The following is an 18,749-nucleotide window of genomic DNA, read 5'->3' as shown; positions in this document are numbered from 1 at the left end:
TATAAATTCTAGAAAGGAAAAGTTTTTGGCAGCATATCCAACAGAACAAACGGTGGTCGACTGACCTGAACATTGCTTTGGAGGGCAGAACTGGCGTCATAAGCTGCCTGGCTCGCGTCCCGGATGGTCTTCAGCTGCTCCCATCATGAGTCCCGCCTGGCGTATCGCCTCCTTCGCTGCGCCAGCTTGGTCCTCTGGGACGTGGTGCGTCGTGAAGAGGGAGGGCTGCTGAGCACTCGTCAGTGGATTTGCGAAGGACACCGTGTGTCGAGTGGTGTTCTCTTCCTCCACAGTCAGAATCTCAGGCGCCGTCACATCCTGAGGCACCTTACTGGCGGACGCTTTCCGACTCCTCCTGCGCTTCAGCGGCTCTTCATCCTCATCATCATCAGGAAGATTGATAACAGTATTGGGTGGAGCTGCGGAGAAGAATCAGGATCAGAGATCGCGAGTCAGTCGACTAAGAACGGCGTTAAGAATACAGTACCTGGGTTCGAAGTTGCTGCGTCTTCCATCTCGTGGTCATCAGCCCGGGCCGAGTTTTCAGAAGTAGCAGCACTGCAACTCCAAAGGATCAGTCGACTAACTTCAGCGTCGACCAGAGACAAAGTTCACACAAAATGAGAAGATTCAAACAACACGATTACCCTGATATGGTAGGGATGGACACCTTCATCTTCGGCAGGAGCTTGATCGGCTTCGACGAGGCCGCCCTGGGCTGCTTCGGCGCCTTTTCAGTCGGCACCGGAGAGATGGTCCGAGGACGCTTGGTCGACTGAGTGGTGGTCGCAACCCCCTTACCACGTTCGGTTGAAGGGTCGTGGACAAGCTTCGACCGCCTTTCCGAGCGCGGTGGTACGACCTCCTCCTCCTCTTCCTCCTCGTCTTCAACATCATCGTCATCGCCGTCGTCATCATCATCGTCGTCGTCATCCCCTGCAACGTCCGAGTCCCACTCCTCCTCTTCCTGGCTCTCACCCCCACTCGCCTCACCCTCCTCAGTCGGAGTTTGTGCCCCATTGGGCATCGAGTACAGCTCGGTGAGAGCCTAGCAGATATCAAGACAAGGATCAGTCGACCAGTCGGCAGGATAAACAGAAATGAGTGCGACAAGAATGCAGTGGAGGGCAGAGCAAATGTACCTTGTTTGGATCGCTGTTGTGGTCGAGTGGAGGAATCCTTCTGGCTCCGCGTGGGTTGTCCTTGTTTCCGGTAACGGCTACCATCCATCTTTCCAGAGTGACATCGTCGACTGCTTCTGGATGGACTCGAGTCTCGTCTTCGGTCCCACAGTACAACCACATGCAGTGGCTCCGGAACTGAAGAGGCTGGATGCGACGCCTGAGGAAGACCTCCAAGAGGTCCATGCCCGTCACTCCCTCCCGAACCAACTGCACCACGCGCTCCATCAACATCTTCACATCAGCTTTCTCCTCCGGAATCAACTTCAGAGAGGAAGGCTTGTTCACTCGGTCCATGGTAAACTGTGGGAGTCCACTCGACTGCCCCGGCGTCGACTGGTCCCGGCAGTAGAACCAGGTCGACTGCCAACCTCTGACTGACTCGGGAAAAGTCATGGGCGGGAAGGTGCTCTTATTCCTCACCTGGATCCCCAGACCCCACACATTTGGACGACTCGGGTTCTCTCATCACCTGGGCTCGCCTTCTTCACGGTCTGAGAGCGACACGTGAATATATGTTTGAACAAACCCCAGTGCGGTCGACAGCCCAAGAAACCCTCACACATGGACACGAACGCAGCAAGATAGGTAATGGAGTTTGGGGTAAAGTGGTGGAGCTGCGCTCCGAAGAAATTCAAGAAGCCACGGAAGAAAACACTCGGCGGCAAGGAAAACCCACGATCAACATGGGTGGCCAAAAGCACACACTCACCCTCTTCTGGCTGGGGCTGCCACTCCTTCCCCGGAAGCCTCGCAGCTCCGTGAGGGATCAAGCCCTCGTTGGCCATGTCGAGGAGGTCATTCTCTGTGATGGTCGACTGGATCCAGTCTCCTTGGACCCAGCCCTTCGGCAGGCGGGATCTGGACGAGGACCCTCCGCGGCTGGTGGATCTCCCCTTCGCCTTCTCCGACGCCGACGCCTTCTTTGCACGCTCCAGCGCCGCCGTCTTCTCCTTGGCCATGGTCGCTGGCGGGATGCGCGAAGGGAAGTGGTGCGGGGGCGAGAGCGAGCACGCTGGGCGGGGAAGAAGGAAGCAGAGAGAGGGAGAGAATGCTGAGGCGCAGCACAGAAATCCTCGCCGGGCACATTTATAGGGTCCCTTCCGAGTGGATGACAGGTGGGCCCGTCGATCTAATCATATCTGGGAGCAGTTATGCAGACGGGATACGTGGCGAAAAAGGCGGCGCGGAGATCGAGGCGTCTATGCCCCGTCCCATCCGAACGCCGCGGTCCGCCCCGCTTCGCGCGCTTCCCCAAATTTCGCATCCCGCGGAATCCGCGAACAGCAAATCAGTCTGTCAGACGCGGTGTTTCCGGCGATCCGTCGCTCGGAGATCGTCGAAGCCCGAAAGATCACTCGACGCAAAAATAGAATGGATCGAGTCGACTGAAGGCAAGTTGCTCCCTGTCGACGAAGAGATTCTTTGGTCCAGGACAACGCACGATCAGAGCGCAAAGGTTAATCGGAAACAACATCAACTCCTTCCTCACTCGAAGCCTCAATCCATTCGGGGGCTAATGATGGGGTTATGTACCTAGGGTAGGGTCATGGACCTGATCCAAGTACCTTACCCAAGGACACCCTTAGAAGAAGTCACCTTCCAGTCGACCAACAAGGGACACACTCGACTGACTTGAAGGACTTGACCACGAAGACTCACTCGACTACCGGAAAGTCAGGAGACACTCTGCACTGCAACGGCCTGTAATCAAGTAGGCTTTATGATAGTAAAGGCACTTTATATGGGGCGTTACCAGTAACGCCCCAGACTTAACTCACCTTAAACCCTCTCCTACGTGGGCTGGCTGGGGTCCTGGCGCACTCTATATAAGCCACCCCCCTCCACAGGCAGAGGGGTTCGGCACCTTGTAATTCACATACTCATAATCCACTCGACCGCCTCCGGGCTCCGAGACGTAGGGCTGTTACTTCCTCCGAGAAGGGCCTGAACTCGTACATCCTTTGTGCTTACAACCTCTCCATAGCTAGGACCTTGCCTCTCCATACCTACCCCCCACTCTACTGTCAGGCTTAGAACCACGACAGCCGCCCCCTCCCCCCTTGCTCCTTTATATACGGGGGCAGGGGGGCACCTCTAGGGACAACACAAGTTGATCTACGGATCGTTCCTTAGCCGTGTGCGGTGCCCCCCTCCACCATATTCCACCTCGGTCATATCGTCGCGGAGTTTAGGCGAAGCCCTGCACCGGTAGAGCATCATCATCATCGTCACCACGCCGTCATGCTGACGGAACTCATCCCCGAAGCTTTGCTGGATCGGAGCCCGGGGATCGTCATCGAGCTGAACGTGTGCTGAACTCGGAGGTGCCGTACGTTCGGTACTTGGATCGGTCGGATCGTGAAGACGTACGACTACATCAACCACGTTGTCATAACGCTTCCGCTTACGGTCTACGAGGGTATGTGGACGGACACTCTCCCCTCTCGTTGCTATGCCATCACCATGATCTTGCGTGTACGTAGGAAATTTTTTGAAATTACTACGTTCCCCAACACTTGGGACTTACGTTGACGGCCTCCGCCTCCACCGACCTCGTCGCCTACTCTGATGCGGACTGGGCTGGCTGCCCCGACACACGGCGCTCCACCTGGGGGTACTGTGTCTACCTTGGGCCGTCCCTGATCTCTTGGTCCTCCAAGCGACAACCCACCATCTCCCGCTCGAGTGCCGAGGCTGAGTATCGAGCAGTGGCTAACGTCGTTGCTGAATGCTCTTGGCTCCGTCAGCTGCTCCAGGACTTGCTTTCTGATGTTCACAAGGCTACGCTCGTCTACTGCGACAATGTCCCCGCCATACACCTCTCCGCCAACCCGGTCCATCATCGTCGAACGAAGCATATTGAGCTCGATATACACTTCATTCGTGAGCAGGTGGCTCTTGGGCGCATCCGGGTCCTCCACGTCCCGACGGCGCAGCAGTTCGCCGACATCATGACGAAAGGACTGCCTACTTCTGTTTTCGAGGAGTTCAGGTCCAGTCTTTGCGTCTTCGTCGATGCTTCGACTGCGGGGGGGTGTTGAATATATGGTTTGTGCATGTATATTGTATAGCCTGGCCCACCTCCTAGTCTTTGTATGGTTGAGGTTGTGGCCCACTTTGTACTCCATATATACGTGCGCTTTGCACCGATCAATATATCGTGAAGCATTGCCAAAACAATCGTTTCCAACAGCAGCCATCACCGAGGAGGAGGTCAAGGCTGCGGTTTTTGCCTTACCTTCTGACAAAGCCCCGGGCCCAGATGGCTTCACCGGTGCTTTCTTTAAAGAATGCTGGAACATTATCAAGAGAGATCTGATGTTGGCCATTTGTCGCTTCTCTGACTTGCATGCCACCCATTTCCATTGGCTCAATTCCGCGGATATCGCTCTCATTCCTAAGAAAGATGGGTTTGAAGATATATCGGACTTTCGACCCATCAGTCTCATACATGCTATCGCAAAAATTATTGCCAAAGTGATGTCCAGTCGGCTCGCCCCACACATGGACGACCTTGTTCACAGGCACAAAGTGCTTTCATCAAACGACGATGTATACATGATAACTTCATGTACGTGCGCAATCTTGCGAGGCGTTTCCACCGAAACAAAACACCAGCGTTACTTTTCAAGCTTGACATCAAGAAGGCCTTCGACTCTGTTCGCTGGGACTACCTCCTCGACCTTCTCAAACACCTTGGAGTTCCTTCGCGCTTTCGTGCTTGGGTTTCGACTCTCTTGGCTTCGGCATCTTCGCGAGTCTTGCTCAACGGTATTCCGGGCAACCCTATTAAGCTTGGGAAGGGCTTGAGGCAAGGAGATCCTCTATCCCCCCCTCCTTTTCGTCCTAGCGATCGATCCTCTACACCATATTCTCAAGAAGGCTACTGCCCAAGGAAAGCTACAACCTCTTGGTGGTAACGCTATGACGATCAGGGCGTCCCTCTACGTGGATGACGTGGCTATTTTTCTTGCTCCCATCAAAGCCGAAGTCAAGTTCTTTGTGGACACGCTGGCCCACTTTGGAGAGATTACAGGCCTGCATACCAACTGCTCGAAAAGCCTAGTGGCCCCAATCCGATGTGACAACTTGGATCTGAATGATATCCTCCTCTTCTTCCCGGCCAACCGATCATCTTTCCCTATGAAATACCTGGGTCTGCCGTTGTCGATCAAAAGATTAAATAGAGTCCACTTCCAACCCCTCGAGGATAAGACTGCAGCTCAACTTACGCCTTGGATGGGCAAACACGTCGCATCGCCTGGAAGGGTTGTGCTTGTCAAGTCAGTTGTAACGGTGATTGCTATATATTACTTGACGGTGCTAAACCTCCCTGTAGAGGTCATGAAAAAGATCGACTCCCTGTGGCGTGCATATCTCTGGGCTGGTTGTGACAAGGTTTCTAGTGGAAAATGCAAAATCAACTGGGAGCAAGTGTGCAAATCTAAAATGCATGGTGGCCTAGGTATTCTCAACTTGGAAAAATTTGTTACTGCCCTTCGCATCCGGTGGTTGTGGGGAGCTTGGACGGATCCAAGTAAGCCTTGGGTAAACTTGGGTAACCCGTGTGATGACAAAGATAAAGACATATTTGCTGCTGCCACCAAGGTTCTGATTGGAGATGGGATAAGGGCTTCGTTTTGGGAGTCTGCTTGGCTGAATGGTATGAGACCCAAAGACATCGCGCCAAATATTTTTGCGATCTCTGCAAGAAAAAACTACATTGTCTAGAAGGCCTTACATAATAACACATGGGTCTTCAGAGTGGACATTGGTGGGAACCTTGATGTGAACCACATAGCCGAGTTCGTCAACCTTTGGAGTGAGCTATCACACATTCACCTCAACCCCGACGTGGCTGATTCAATTTCCTGGAAGCTCACCAATGATGGCCAATATTCAGCGGCGACGGCATACCGTGCACAATTTCTTGGCCTTATCGACTCAGATATGCCTCTTTTGGTCTGGAAGAACTGGGCTCCTCCCAAATGCAAATTTTTTGCTTGGTTGGCCATCAACAATAGGATTTGGACGGCAGACCGGCTTCAGCGTAGGGGCTGGCCCAACTGTAACCTTTGCCCGCTATGAAACAAACGCCAGAATCAGCAGCTCACCTTCTCTTCCAATGTCGTTACACGGTTAGAGTTTGGGGAATGATCAAAACATGGCTCGGTTTACATGATGTCCATCCTACGGATTGGGGAGGCATGGTTTCAGTCAAGGAGTGGTGGCGCAACACAGCTTCCGGGAGGTCACAATCTTGAAGGGCACTTCTTTCCCTTATACTTCTTATCTCTTGGGAAATTTGGAAAGAGCGAAATGCACGTGTGTTCCGCAGCACGGCAATTCCGGTCGGGGTGCTTGTGACTCGCGCCAAAGCGGAAGCTTCGCTGTGGTGCCTTGCCGGGGCGAAATTTTTGTGTAATATAATGCCGCGAGAGTGATGCTTGTAATCTGGTCTTTTGGCCAAGACTCTTAAACCTTCTTCTTATTCAATGAAAATGGCAAGCCTTTTGCCTTGTTTCAAAAAAAAAATGTGCCAACTTTCTTTGTGCGACTTTGATGAAACTGAAACGTTTAGCTGAAGAGTCTGTCATTTTACACTACTGGATAGCTTGATATGTACTCAACACTTTATATGTACTCAAGAGTCTTGCCACTTTCAAAGTAACAGCACAAATTTGTCCACAGGTTTATATTGCCAACTCGAAGAGGCTGGGCAGCCATACATAATGTTAGGCCGAGGCCATCAGCAGCAGGCTACAAGGTGGGTAACAGAAAGAAAACATGAACACAACTAGTAGATTACAGCCCGCTTAGGCGGGAAATTAGGAAATTCATCCAGGAGTGGAGAGGCTCCCTATCGTGAGAAGAGCAAAACCGGCGAGCCCATACATAGATCAATGTCATTGACAGCATATCGACCGTAAAAGCCACACTGTGTGCATTGATAACAATGATTGAGCATGCATGCACAGGGGAATAATCACGTTTTATCTGTCGTAGTTGCCATGAGCAAACTTGTCCTCAGGGTAGAACACGGCAAACACCTGCCTCCCGCGAAACCACGTCAAGTGCAACATCGTCTTTGAATGTGTTGAGCTGTCGAGATCCGCGTACTCGAGAAACACCTGCAATGCAATGCAATACAAAAAGGCTGATTGATTTCCCTCCGTTGCGAGATCTCATCTCATCTCATTTGTCAAAATAAACTACTCCCTCCGTTCACTTTTATAAGTCGTTTCAGACAAGTAAAATTGTGTTGTTTTGCACACTGTCTGAAACATCTACAAAGCCTTATAAAAATGAACAGAGGAAGTAGTAAATATAAATCAAAGACTAAACTGTACTCACTCACCTTGCCAACTCCGGCGACCGGAGCGCCGCTGGGGTCAGGCCGTGGGACCACGGTTCTCACCAGTTTACCGCCGTGTCTCCGCCCTTCTACTGCCATCCACCAGCAAAAGTTGCGGTAATACACATCGTCCGCGAGCCGATCGGGTGAAAACATGCGGGTCAAGCAGAGCACCTTTGTGGCTCCATCTTGGTGCACGGGGCTCTGCTTAACCAGATAGATCGTCAGTGAGAAACCGATTCTACTGAACAAATTCTTGAACTTGGACACGTGAAAGAACAAGAGGAGGTGGATTAGTAAGAATTACCGGAGTAGCCGCAGCACTTGGAGGAAGTGGCGTGTAGTAGAGTACAAAGGAAAGCGGAGTGCCCTGCAGCGCGCACAAATATATCAGTCGTAGTAGAAGAATTAATGGAATCAAGCCATATCTATCTATAAGATGTATGTATGTATGTATACCTCTGGTGTTTTGGCGTACCGTGACTGGTACAAGACTGGAATCGGCTGAAAGATGCAAAATTGGAGGTCAGAATATATCATCATGCTTAATAAGCTAGCATAAGCGGATATAATAGTATTTGTTTCTCCCCGTGGCCGTGGGGAAATCCCTGGGAATCGGCGGGAGGTGCAAACCTGCTGCTGGGAGCGGCTGTCGGTCGGCGGGGAGAGATCCCCATGGTTGGCCATGAGACGCGGCGGCGGCGGCGATTCCGTATGTTCGTGGAGCTTGGTCGATCGGATCGCTAGGGATTAGAATTAGATTGCCCTGGGTACGGGCAGTGGGGATTTGGGCTGTTCTTGTAAATATGACGTGCGGGGGCCGATTTCAGATGGGAGTCGGTTGTGTTTTGTATTTCTCCGACACGGTGGTGCCAAACAGTTACTAGTATCTTTGATAGTCCCTCTGTTTCTTTTTAGTTCGCATCTAAGATTTGGTTAAATTCAAATTTTATAAAGTTTGATTAGCTTTGTAGAAAAGATATCAACACTCATACTATAAAATAAATATTATTAGATGCATGATGAATTTACTTTTCATAACATATAGTTTTAGTATTGTAGATGTTGATATTTTTTCTATAAAAATAGTTAAACTTTACAAAGTTTAAAGTTTGACTTTGATCAAATTTTATATACATACTAAAAAGAAATAGAGAGAGTACTACCTCCGTCCAGGTTTATTAGGTCCCGTAGTATTTTGAGTCAAATTTTGACCATCTTTATTTCCAACAAAATATAAAATATGTGCTACAAAAAGAACATTGTTAGATTTGTATTTGAAAGAGCTTTCCGACGGTATAATTTTTGTGACATATAATTTTCATTTTGTTACTTAAATTTGTTAGTCAAACTTTAGCCCAAAACGAGAGGGGGCCTAAATAAACCCGGACAGAGGGAGTAGTCGTATTGTTTTGTTTAGAGCATCTCCACTCGGCGTCCGGATTGGCGCCAGAACGGGCGCTATGGGTGGCGTCCGAACCAGACAATCCCTATGGGGGGCGCCCGGGAGGACCCATCTGGGCGGGCCCACATGCGGGTTGGGATGCCGCCTGTTTTTCCCCCTTCTTTTCCTTTTGTTTATTTCCTTTTTCAATAATTTGGGATATCAAAAGGTTCTGAATTTCAGATAAAGTTACGAATTTTATTTTGAATAAAATAAGCATGCATTCAGAAAAAATATTCATGATTTCAGAAAAACTGTTCGGGAATTCAAAAAAAATCACGGTTCAAGAGAACGTTCACAAATTCGTAAAAAAATGTTCAGGAATTTAAATTATGTTCATGAATTTCAAAAAATATTCATGATTTCAAAAAATGTTCACGATTTCAAAAAAATATGATCATGACTCCAAAAAATATTCTCAATTTCAAAAAAGGTTCATGATTTCAGAAAATGTTCCCGGTTTCAAAAAATGTTAATGATTTCAGGAAATGTCCGTGATTACAAATAATGTTTGAGAATTCAGAAAATTGTTCACGTATTTGTATAAAATGATCACGAACTAAAAACAAAAAGCATAATTTCAACACAATTGGTTGTGAATTTCAGAAATGTTCCTGATTAAAAAAAATTCAAGACTTTGATAAAAACGTTCATGAGTTTTAAAAATTGTTCATGGTTTCAAAAAATGTTCATGCTTTAAGATATTGTTCACAAATTTGTAAAAGCAAAATCACAACTTTAAAAATGTTCATCATTTAATAAAAATGTTTGCGACTTTAAAGAATATTCACGAATTTAAACATTTTCAAATGATTAAAAATAAAAAGAATAAAAACAAAAAAGGAAAATGGAAAAGAAAGACAGAAAAGAAAAGAAAAATGTAAATAAAATAGAAAAGGAACAAAAAGAAAAGAAAAATGAAAAAAAGAAAACCATAAAAACCTGGTTCATGGAATGTTCCAAAACCTTCCCACAATCGGTTGGGGATTAAACCCCGAAATGTGTCGGGCCATTGAAAAAGCACTGTGCGAGGGGGGGGGGGGGGTTACGCGCTAGGTCACTTCCCAACGACCTATGCGCTGTATAGGAGCGCGCGGGGTGCCCCTCCCCACTCCCCCCCCCACCCAAAGTATTTTCTTATGTAATTTAATATTTCAAAGTTTCATAAATAGCTAAAAATAGAATTGTGTTAGGTTTTCAACACATTAAATATTAAATAGAATTGTGTTAGAATTGTTTTGGCCTGAACCTTCCCTTGATCGAAGAAGAACTCGAAAACAAGCAAGTATCGCTCTCACATCATATCACCACATTACCTGTACCTACACACGTTGTTGTAGTAATCTATAAGCCACGAGGACTCAGCAAATCCATTACCATGGGTATCAAAACTAATAAAGCTTAATAGGTGTGGAATGGGTAAGTGGTGAGGTTGCAACAAGCACTAAGCATTTGTATGGTGGCTAACTTACGAGTACAAGAATAAGAAGAGTAAACTATGCATAATCGCTCGCATCTAGTAACGATCAAGAAGTGATCATGAACTACTTACGAGTCAAACATAACCCCACCGTGTTCTCTTCTCGTACTCCCTCTAGTCGTTTTTTTAAGGTAAGTAGGCAGGGGTGTCTTGATCGAAACCGAACTTTTTTCTCTTTATTCCTTCTAAGCGAGCCTCTAAAGACTCTACTCCTACTTTAAACTTAGAGAAAAGAGATGATCACAGTTATGCACGCGGTTGGTGTATTTTAATTAGGATTTAGTGTCAAATTCACTACAACCGAATATTATAAATTTTCAAGTGGGCACATAACCGCGAGCACGGCTTCTGAAAAGATTTAACCTTGCAGGGGTGCTCCAAGTAGTCCATTATAAATTACCGGACGCATCCGAGGGAACATCCTCACACCATGATAACATGATGCTTACGATAAGGAATCTCGGTGGACAAGCCGCTCGTCAAAGGTAAAACTAAACCAGCAAGACCTCCCGACGTGTCGACGATCCCAATAGGAGCCGCAAGTATCTCGTTCTCAGGACACGGACGGATGGGACAAGCTATGAGTAAAACCAGTCGTCAAGTTTCCCCGCGGTGGCCCTGCAGGCTGCCCGTTTTGGATCAACACCATCGGCACTGGCCCACGTGCTTATGTCGAATTAATCCGTGGGTAGCGCTAACTTCCTATGTGTTAACAAGTTATTAGTATTATTATATTGGCAAATTTTAAAATCAAAGTTGGGCCTTGCTGAAAGAGTTTTTTTCTAAAACGAGTGATCAGGGGTTCCCCATAAAATCCACACATGTTAGAAGCGCTCATCAAGGAACATAACACCGGTATGACGGAAACTATGATGGCATGAGTGAAACAAAATACTAGGCAAAAGGTCGAGCCTTCCACACACAGCCAAGTATATAGATGCATTAATTAAATAAGAGATATTGTGAGATGCCATGATATCCATGTCCCAAAATGAAACAACCTGCACTGCACCTGCAACTAGCAACGCTATAAGAGGGGTTGAGCAAATCGGTAACATAGCCAAACAATAGTTTGCTGGGATGGTGAAAGGTTAGAGACTGTTTCATGGCAATTTGGGAGGCTGGCAAACAAGTGGTCAGAATCGAGACAATTAGCAAAGAAAAGATAGTAGTCATATTCAAGGTAATGCTCATCTTGCCTGAAATACCGTTAGGAAGAAGACCGATTACATGAAGTAGTCAAACCAAGCGTAGTCGAACAAATTCTCACACTCGCAACATAACCGGACACTAGAGAAGCAAACCCGAAAGAACAAACGACACAGTAAACACATAAGCATAATCATGACATGATGCACAATCAAGTATGATGCATGTCCATTTAAAGATGCATGTAATGGCAAAGTGCAACATCCAAGTACTACATGTTAAGTGAAGCTCAATATGCAACGAGTTGCATATTGACGAAACTCCACATTCCACTATTTAGTTCACTCTCGTTTAGGTACTAACACTCCTACTGCCGCTGAACCCGACACGAGACACGCAGGTCTCGAGTCGAGGCGGTACTAGCTAGCGTGGAACCGGAGCCGTACTACCACCTGTGGCCGTGGGCGGAACTGCCGCTATGAAACAGCGGTACTACCGCTTATGTCTTTCAGCGGTACTACCGCTCCGGGGCCACGGTACTACCGCTTGCGCCTCCCTTATGCCACTTCCAAGCAAAACAGATGCTCCGGGAAAACCAGAACTTCCACAACTTCTGCAAATGAGCTTCATATTGAGCAAACTCAAGCTTGTTGGACAGATGACGACAAGCTTGTAGTTATAGTCAGAAGAGGCAGGGGAGGTATACCAAGAAATAGAAGAGTGAAACCTCCAACAGAGAAGAACTGGCATAACCTCCAACACCGAAAACATCATAGAAGATACATGTGAACTCCGTTTTCAATGAACTCGAGCTTGTCATCTAGATGACCATAAGCTCTAAGACTCACAAAGAGAACTGGCAAAAACCCCAACATCGAAAACATCATAGAAGATGCATGTGAACTCTGTTTTCGATGAACTCGAGCTTGTCATGAAAATGACCATAAGCTCCAAATCTCACAAGGAAAAGAACCAAACAAGAATCAATAAAGACGATGCAAGGATGGAATGGTTTGAGCTCTCTACGAACGATACGATCAAACTACTCATGAAGAGCCCTCCTTGATAGTATGGTAGTCGATTCTATAACCCTGTCTCCCAACTAACACCATGAGACCGGTAAAATAGAAAACCTATCAAGGGCAAACATTTGCCTTTCACATAGTCCACTTGAGCTAGATGATGACGATATTGACTCCCTCAAGTTGGGCCACCTTCTTGATTGCGTTGGCTCGACGAAGATTAGTTGGTTGCTCCCCCATACTCCACTATGGGTGAGCCACTCTTTGGCGCATCTTCACAAGTCCATTGACACCACAATGGATGGCAAGCTTCAAGGATGATCTCTTCGTGATGCTTCACTTGAACTTGCACACCGCAATCTTGATGACAATCGCCACTTGATGTCATCCTCCATGGGTTGTATGAGATCTTCCTCTTGATGCAAACCCATGGAAACAAACCTACCCCACATAGAACTTACACGCAGATCATGGGTTAGTACACAAATCTTAATGGACAATGCTTACTGATAACCCACAAGTGTAGGGGATCGCAACAGCTTTCGAGGGTGAAGTACAACCCAAATTTATTGATTCGACACAAGGGGAGCCAAAGAATATTCCTGAGTATTAGCAGTTGAGTTGTCGATTCAACCACACCTGGATAACTTAGTATCTGCAGCAAAGTATTTAGTAGCAAAAGTGGTATGATAATAAAGGTAACAGTAGCAAAAGTAAAGATAAATGTTTTTGGGTTTTTGTAGCAGTTGTAACAGTAGCAACGGAAAAGTAAATAAGCGAAGAACAATATATGAAAAGCTCGTAGGCAATGGATCAGTGATGGATAATTATGCCGGATGCGATTCCTCATGTAATAGTTATAACATAGGGTGACACAGAACTAGCTCCAATTCATCAATGTAATGTAGGCATGTATTCCGTAAATAGTCATACGTGCTTATGGAAAAGAACTTGCATGACATCTTTTGTCCTACCCTCCCGTGGCAGCGGGGTCCTACTGGAAACTAAGGGATATTAAGGCCTCCTTTTAATAGAGAACCGGACCAAAGCATTAACACATAGTGAATACATGAACTCCTCAAACTACGGTCATCACCGAGAAGTATCCCGATTATTGTCACTTCGGGGTTGTCGGATCATAACACATAATAGGTGACTATAGACTTGCAAGATAGGATCAAGAACACACATATATTCATGAAAACATAATAGGTTCAGATCTGAAATCATGGCACTCGGGCCCTAGTGAAAGGCATTAAGCATAGCAAAGTCATAGCAACATCAATCTCAGAACATAGTGGATACTAGGGATCAAACACTAACAAAACTAACTTGATTACATGGTAAATCTCATCCAACCCATCACCGTCCAGCAAGCCTACGATGGAATTACTCACGCACGGCGGTGAGCATCATGAAATTGGTGATGGAGGATGGTTGATGATGATGACGGCGACGAATCCCCCTCTCCGGAGCCCCGAACAGACTCCAGATCAGCCCTCCTGAGAGAGATTAGGGCTTGGCGGCGGCTCCGTGTCGTAAAATGCGATGAAACTTTCTCTCTGATTTTTTTCTCCCCGAGACGGAATATATGGAGTTGGAGTTGAGGTCGGTGGAGGTCCAGGGGGCCCACGAGATAGGGGGGCGCGCCCTAGGGGGGCCTGTCTCGTGGACAGCCTGTGGGCCCCCTGGTGCATATCTTTCGCCCAGAAATTCTTATTAATTCCAAAAAGTGCCTCCGTGGATTTTCAGGACATTCCGAGAACTTTTCTTTTCTACACATAAAACAACATCATGGCAGTTGTGCTGAAAACAGCATCAGTCCGAGTTAGTTTCATTCAAATCATGCAAGTTAGAGTCCAAAACAAGGGCAAAAGTGTTTGGAAAAGTAGATACGTTGGAGACGTATCAACTCCCCCAAGCTTAAACCTTTGCTTGTCCTCAAGCAATTCAGTTGATAAACTGGAAGTGATAAAGAAAAACTTTTACAAACTCTGTTTGCTCTTGTTATTGTAAACATGAAAAGCCAGCATTCAAGTTTCAGCAAATATTATGAACTAACCATACTCACAATAACACTTGGGTCTCACAATTACTCATATTAATAGCATAATCAGCTAGCGAGCCATAATAATAAAACTCGGATGACAACACTTTCTCAAAACAGTCATAACATGATATAACAAAATGGTATCTCGCTAGCCCTTTCTGAGACCGCAAAATATAAATGCATAGCACCTTTAAAGATCAAGGACTGACTAAACATTGTAATTCATGGTAAAAGAGATCCAGTCAAGTCATACCCAATATAAACCAATAATAATGAATGCAAATGACAGTGCGCTCTCCAACGGGTGCTTTTAATAAGAAGGGTGATGACTCAACATAAAAGTAAATAGATAGGCCCTTCGAAGAGGGAAGCAAGGATTTGTAGAGGTGCCAGAGCTCGATTTTAAAATAGAGATTGAATAACATTTTGAGCGGCATACTTTCACTGTCAACGCAACAACTATGAGATGGTTGTGTCTTCCATACTACATGCATTATAGGCAGTTCCCAAACATAATGGTAAAGGTTTATACTCCCCCAACCACCAACAAGCATCAATCCATGGCTTGCTCGAAACAACGAGCGCCTCCAACTAACAACAGCCCTGGGGGAGTTTTGTTTAATTATTTTGATTTGATTTGATCTTTTTGGATCATGGGACTGAGCATCCCAGTTACCGGCCCTTTCTCGTGAATGAGGAGCGGAGTCCACTCCTCGTGAGAATAACCCACCTAGCATGGAAGATATAGGCAGCCCTAGTTGTAACATGAGCTGCTTGAGCATACAAAACAGAATTTCATTTGAAGGTTTGGAGTTTGGCACATACAATATTTACTTGGAACGGCAGGTAGATACCGCATATAGGAAGGTATAGTGGACTCATATGGAATAACTTTGGGGTTTAAGGAGTTTGGATGCACAAGCAGTATTCCCGTTTAGTACAGGTGAAGGCTAGCAAAAGACTGGGAAGCGACCAACTGAGAGAGCGACAACAGTCATAAACATGCATTAAAATTAATTCACACCGAATACAAGCATGAGTAGGATATAATCCACCATGAACATAAATATCGTGAAGGCTATGTTGATTTGTTTCAACTACATGCGTGAACATGTGCCAAGTCAAGTCACTCAATTTATTCAAAGGAGGATACCATCCCATCATACCACATCATAATCATTCTAATAGCATGTTGGCACGCAAGGTAAACCATTATAACTCATAGCTAATCACGCATGGCACAAGCAACTATAATCTCTAAATGTCATTGCAAATATGTTTACTTAATAATAGCTGACCCAGAAACGATGAACTCATCATATTTATAAAAACAAGAGAGGTTGAGTTCATACCAGCTTTTCTCCTCCCAATAAGTCCATCATATATCGTCATTATTGCCTTTCACTTGCACGACCGAACGATGTGTATAATAATAAGAGTGCACATGCATTGGACTAAGCTGGAATCTGCAAGCATTCAACTCAAAAGAGAAGACAAGTAATATGGGCTCTAAGTTAAATAAACAATCATGCATACGGGAGCCACTAAACATTTTCAATATGGTCTTCTCGACCCCCAAAGGAAAGAAAAGAAAATAAAACTATTTACACGGGAAAGCTCCCAACAAGTAAGAAGAAGAACTAGAAATCTTTTTGGATTTTTATTTTAATTCTACTACAAGCATGGAAACTAAACTAACTAAATTTTTTTGGTTTTTCTCAAGGTTTATCAAATACACAAGAAGAAAACAAGAAAAAGAAATTTAAGCTAGCATGGATAATACAATGAAAGAGTATGAGCACCGACGACTAGTGTGTGAACATGAATGTAAAGTCGGTGATAAATACGTACTCCCCCAAGCTTAGGCTTTTGGCCTAAGTTGGTCTAATACCAAGGATCGCCTGGCTGATATCCGTAAGTGAAACCGGGGTTGTACTAAGATGCAGCGGCAACCGCCTCCTGAGCCGCAGGATGTTGGCGAGCTACCTCCACTCCCCTCTCCTATTCAGATGCTTCCTCCCTGGTGACAACATATCTTCCTTTTGCCTGATAATCAAAAAGGTAGGGAGCAGGAAGAGTAACAGGGACGACATTGCATCTGTCATAGATTAGTCGATAATGGAGGAATTTGTTGGAAATATGCCCTAGAGGCAATAATAAAATGGTTATTATTATATTTCCTTGTTAATGATAATTGTTTATTATCCATGCTAGAATTGTATTGATAGGAAACTCAGATACATGTGTGGATACATAGACAACACCATGTCCCTAGTAAGCCTCTAGTTGACTAGCTCGTTGATCAATAGATGGTTACGGTTTCCTGACCATGGACATTGGATGTCGTTGATAATGGGATCACATCATTAGGAGAATGATGTGATGGACAAGACCCAATCCTAAGCCTAGCACAAGATCGTGTAGTTCGTATGCTAAAGCTTTTCTAAATGTCAAGTATCTTTTTCTTTGACCATGAGATTGTGCAACTCCCGGATACCATAGGAATGCTTTGGGTGTACCAAACGTCACAACATAATTGGGTGGCTATAAAGGTACACTACGGGTATCTCCGAAAGTGTCTGTTGGGTTGGCACGAATCGACACTAGGATTTGTCACTCCATGTGACGGAGAGGTATCTCTGGGCCCACTCGGGAGGACATCATCATAATGTGCACAATGTGATCAAGGAGTTGATCGCGGGATGATGTGTTACGGAACGAGTAAAGAGACTTGCCGGTAACGAGATTGAACCAGGTATCGGCATACCGACGATCGAATCTCGGGCAAGTACTATACCGGTAGACAAAGGGAATTGTATACGGGATTGATTGAATCCTTGACATCGTGGTTCATCCGATGAGATCATCGTGGAACATGTGGGAGCCAACATGGGTATCCAGATCCCGCTATTGGTTATTGGCCGGAGAGTTGTCTCGGTCATGTCTACATTGTTCTCGAACCTGTAGGATCTACACACTTAAGGTTCGATGACGCTAGGGTTATAGGGAATAGATATATGTGGTTACAGAATGTTTTTCGGAGTCCCAGATGTGATCCCCAACGTCATGAGGAGTTCTGGAATGGTTCGAAGGTAAAGATTTATATATGGGAAGTCCTGTTTTGGTCACCGGAAAGGTTTCGGGTGCTATCGGTAACGTACCGGGACCACCGGGAGGGTCCCGGGGGTCCACCAGGTGGGGCCACCGGCCCCAGAGGGCTGCATAGGCCAAGTGTGGGAGGGGACCAGCCCCGGGTGGGCTGCTGTGCTCCCCCACCAAGGCTCAAGGTGCAGGGAGAGTGGGAGGGGGCAAACCCAAGGTCCAAATGGGCCTTAAGGCCCACCCTAGGGCGCGCCCCTCTCTTCCCCCCCTTGGCCGCACCCTAGATGGGTTTGGGGGCTGCCGCCACCCCTAGGGAGGAAACCCTAGATGGGGGCGCAGCCCCTCCCCTTCCCCTATATATACTTGAGGTATTGGGGGCTGCAAAACACACGAGTTATTCTCTCAAAGGCGCAGCCCTACCTCTCTCCCTCCTCGTCTCTCGCAGTGCTTGGCGAAGCCCTACAAGAGTGCCACGCTCCTCCACCACCACCACACCATCGTGCTACTGCTATACGGAGTCTTCCCCAACCTCTCCCTCTCCCCTTGCTGGATCAAGGCACGGGAGACGTCATCGGGCTGCACGTGTGTTGAACGCGGAGGCACCGTTGTTCGGCGCTAAGATCGGAATCAACCGCGATCTAAATCACTACGAGTACGACTCCTTCATCCACGTTCTTGTAACGCTTCCGCTTAGCGATCTACAAGGGTATGTAGATGCACTCCCCTTTCCCTTGTTGCTAGATTACTCCATAGATTGATCTTGGTGATGCGGAGAAAATTTTAAATTTCTGTTACGATCCCCAACAGTGGCATCATGAGCTAGGTCTATACGTAGTTTCTATGCACGAGTAGAACACAAGTTGTTGTGGGCGTTGATTTTGTTCAATATGCTTACCGTTACTAGTCCAATCTTGTTTCGACGGTATTGTGGGATGAAGCGGCCCGGACCGACCTTACACGTAC

The 18,749-nt window shown here is 46.5% G+C and overlaps 1 protein-coding gene across 1 annotated transcript; it reads right to left on the bottom strand.

Annotated features, from left to right (window-relative positions):
- Nucleotides 1–6,852: 6,852 nt before the first annotated feature.
- Nucleotides 6,853–8,369, bottom strand: LOC123115608 (splicing factor U2af large subunit A). The gene is made up of 5 exons (XM_044536728.1): nt 8,173–8,369; nt 7,999–8,043; nt 7,847–7,909; nt 7,543–7,743; nt 6,853–7,315 (listed from the first exon to the last, which is right to left on the bottom strand). Exons 1-5 carry the CDS (start codon nt 8,224–8,226, stop codon nt 7,178–7,180), a joined length of 501 nt encoding a protein of 166 aa, XP_044392663.1. The 5' UTR covers nt 8,227–8,369; the 3' UTR covers nt 6,853–7,177.
- Nucleotides 8,370–18,749: the final 10,380 nt, after the last annotated feature.

This window comes from Triticum aestivum, chromosome 5B, assembly GCF_018294505.1.
Source record: "Triticum aestivum cultivar Chinese Spring chromosome 5B, IWGSC CS RefSeq v2.1, whole genome shotgun sequence".
NCBI lineage: Eukaryota > Viridiplantae > Streptophyta > Magnoliopsida > Poales > Poaceae > Triticum > Triticum aestivum.
Note: the sequence above shows the minus strand (reverse complement) of the source record. Positions and strands in the feature narration are given on the sequence as shown.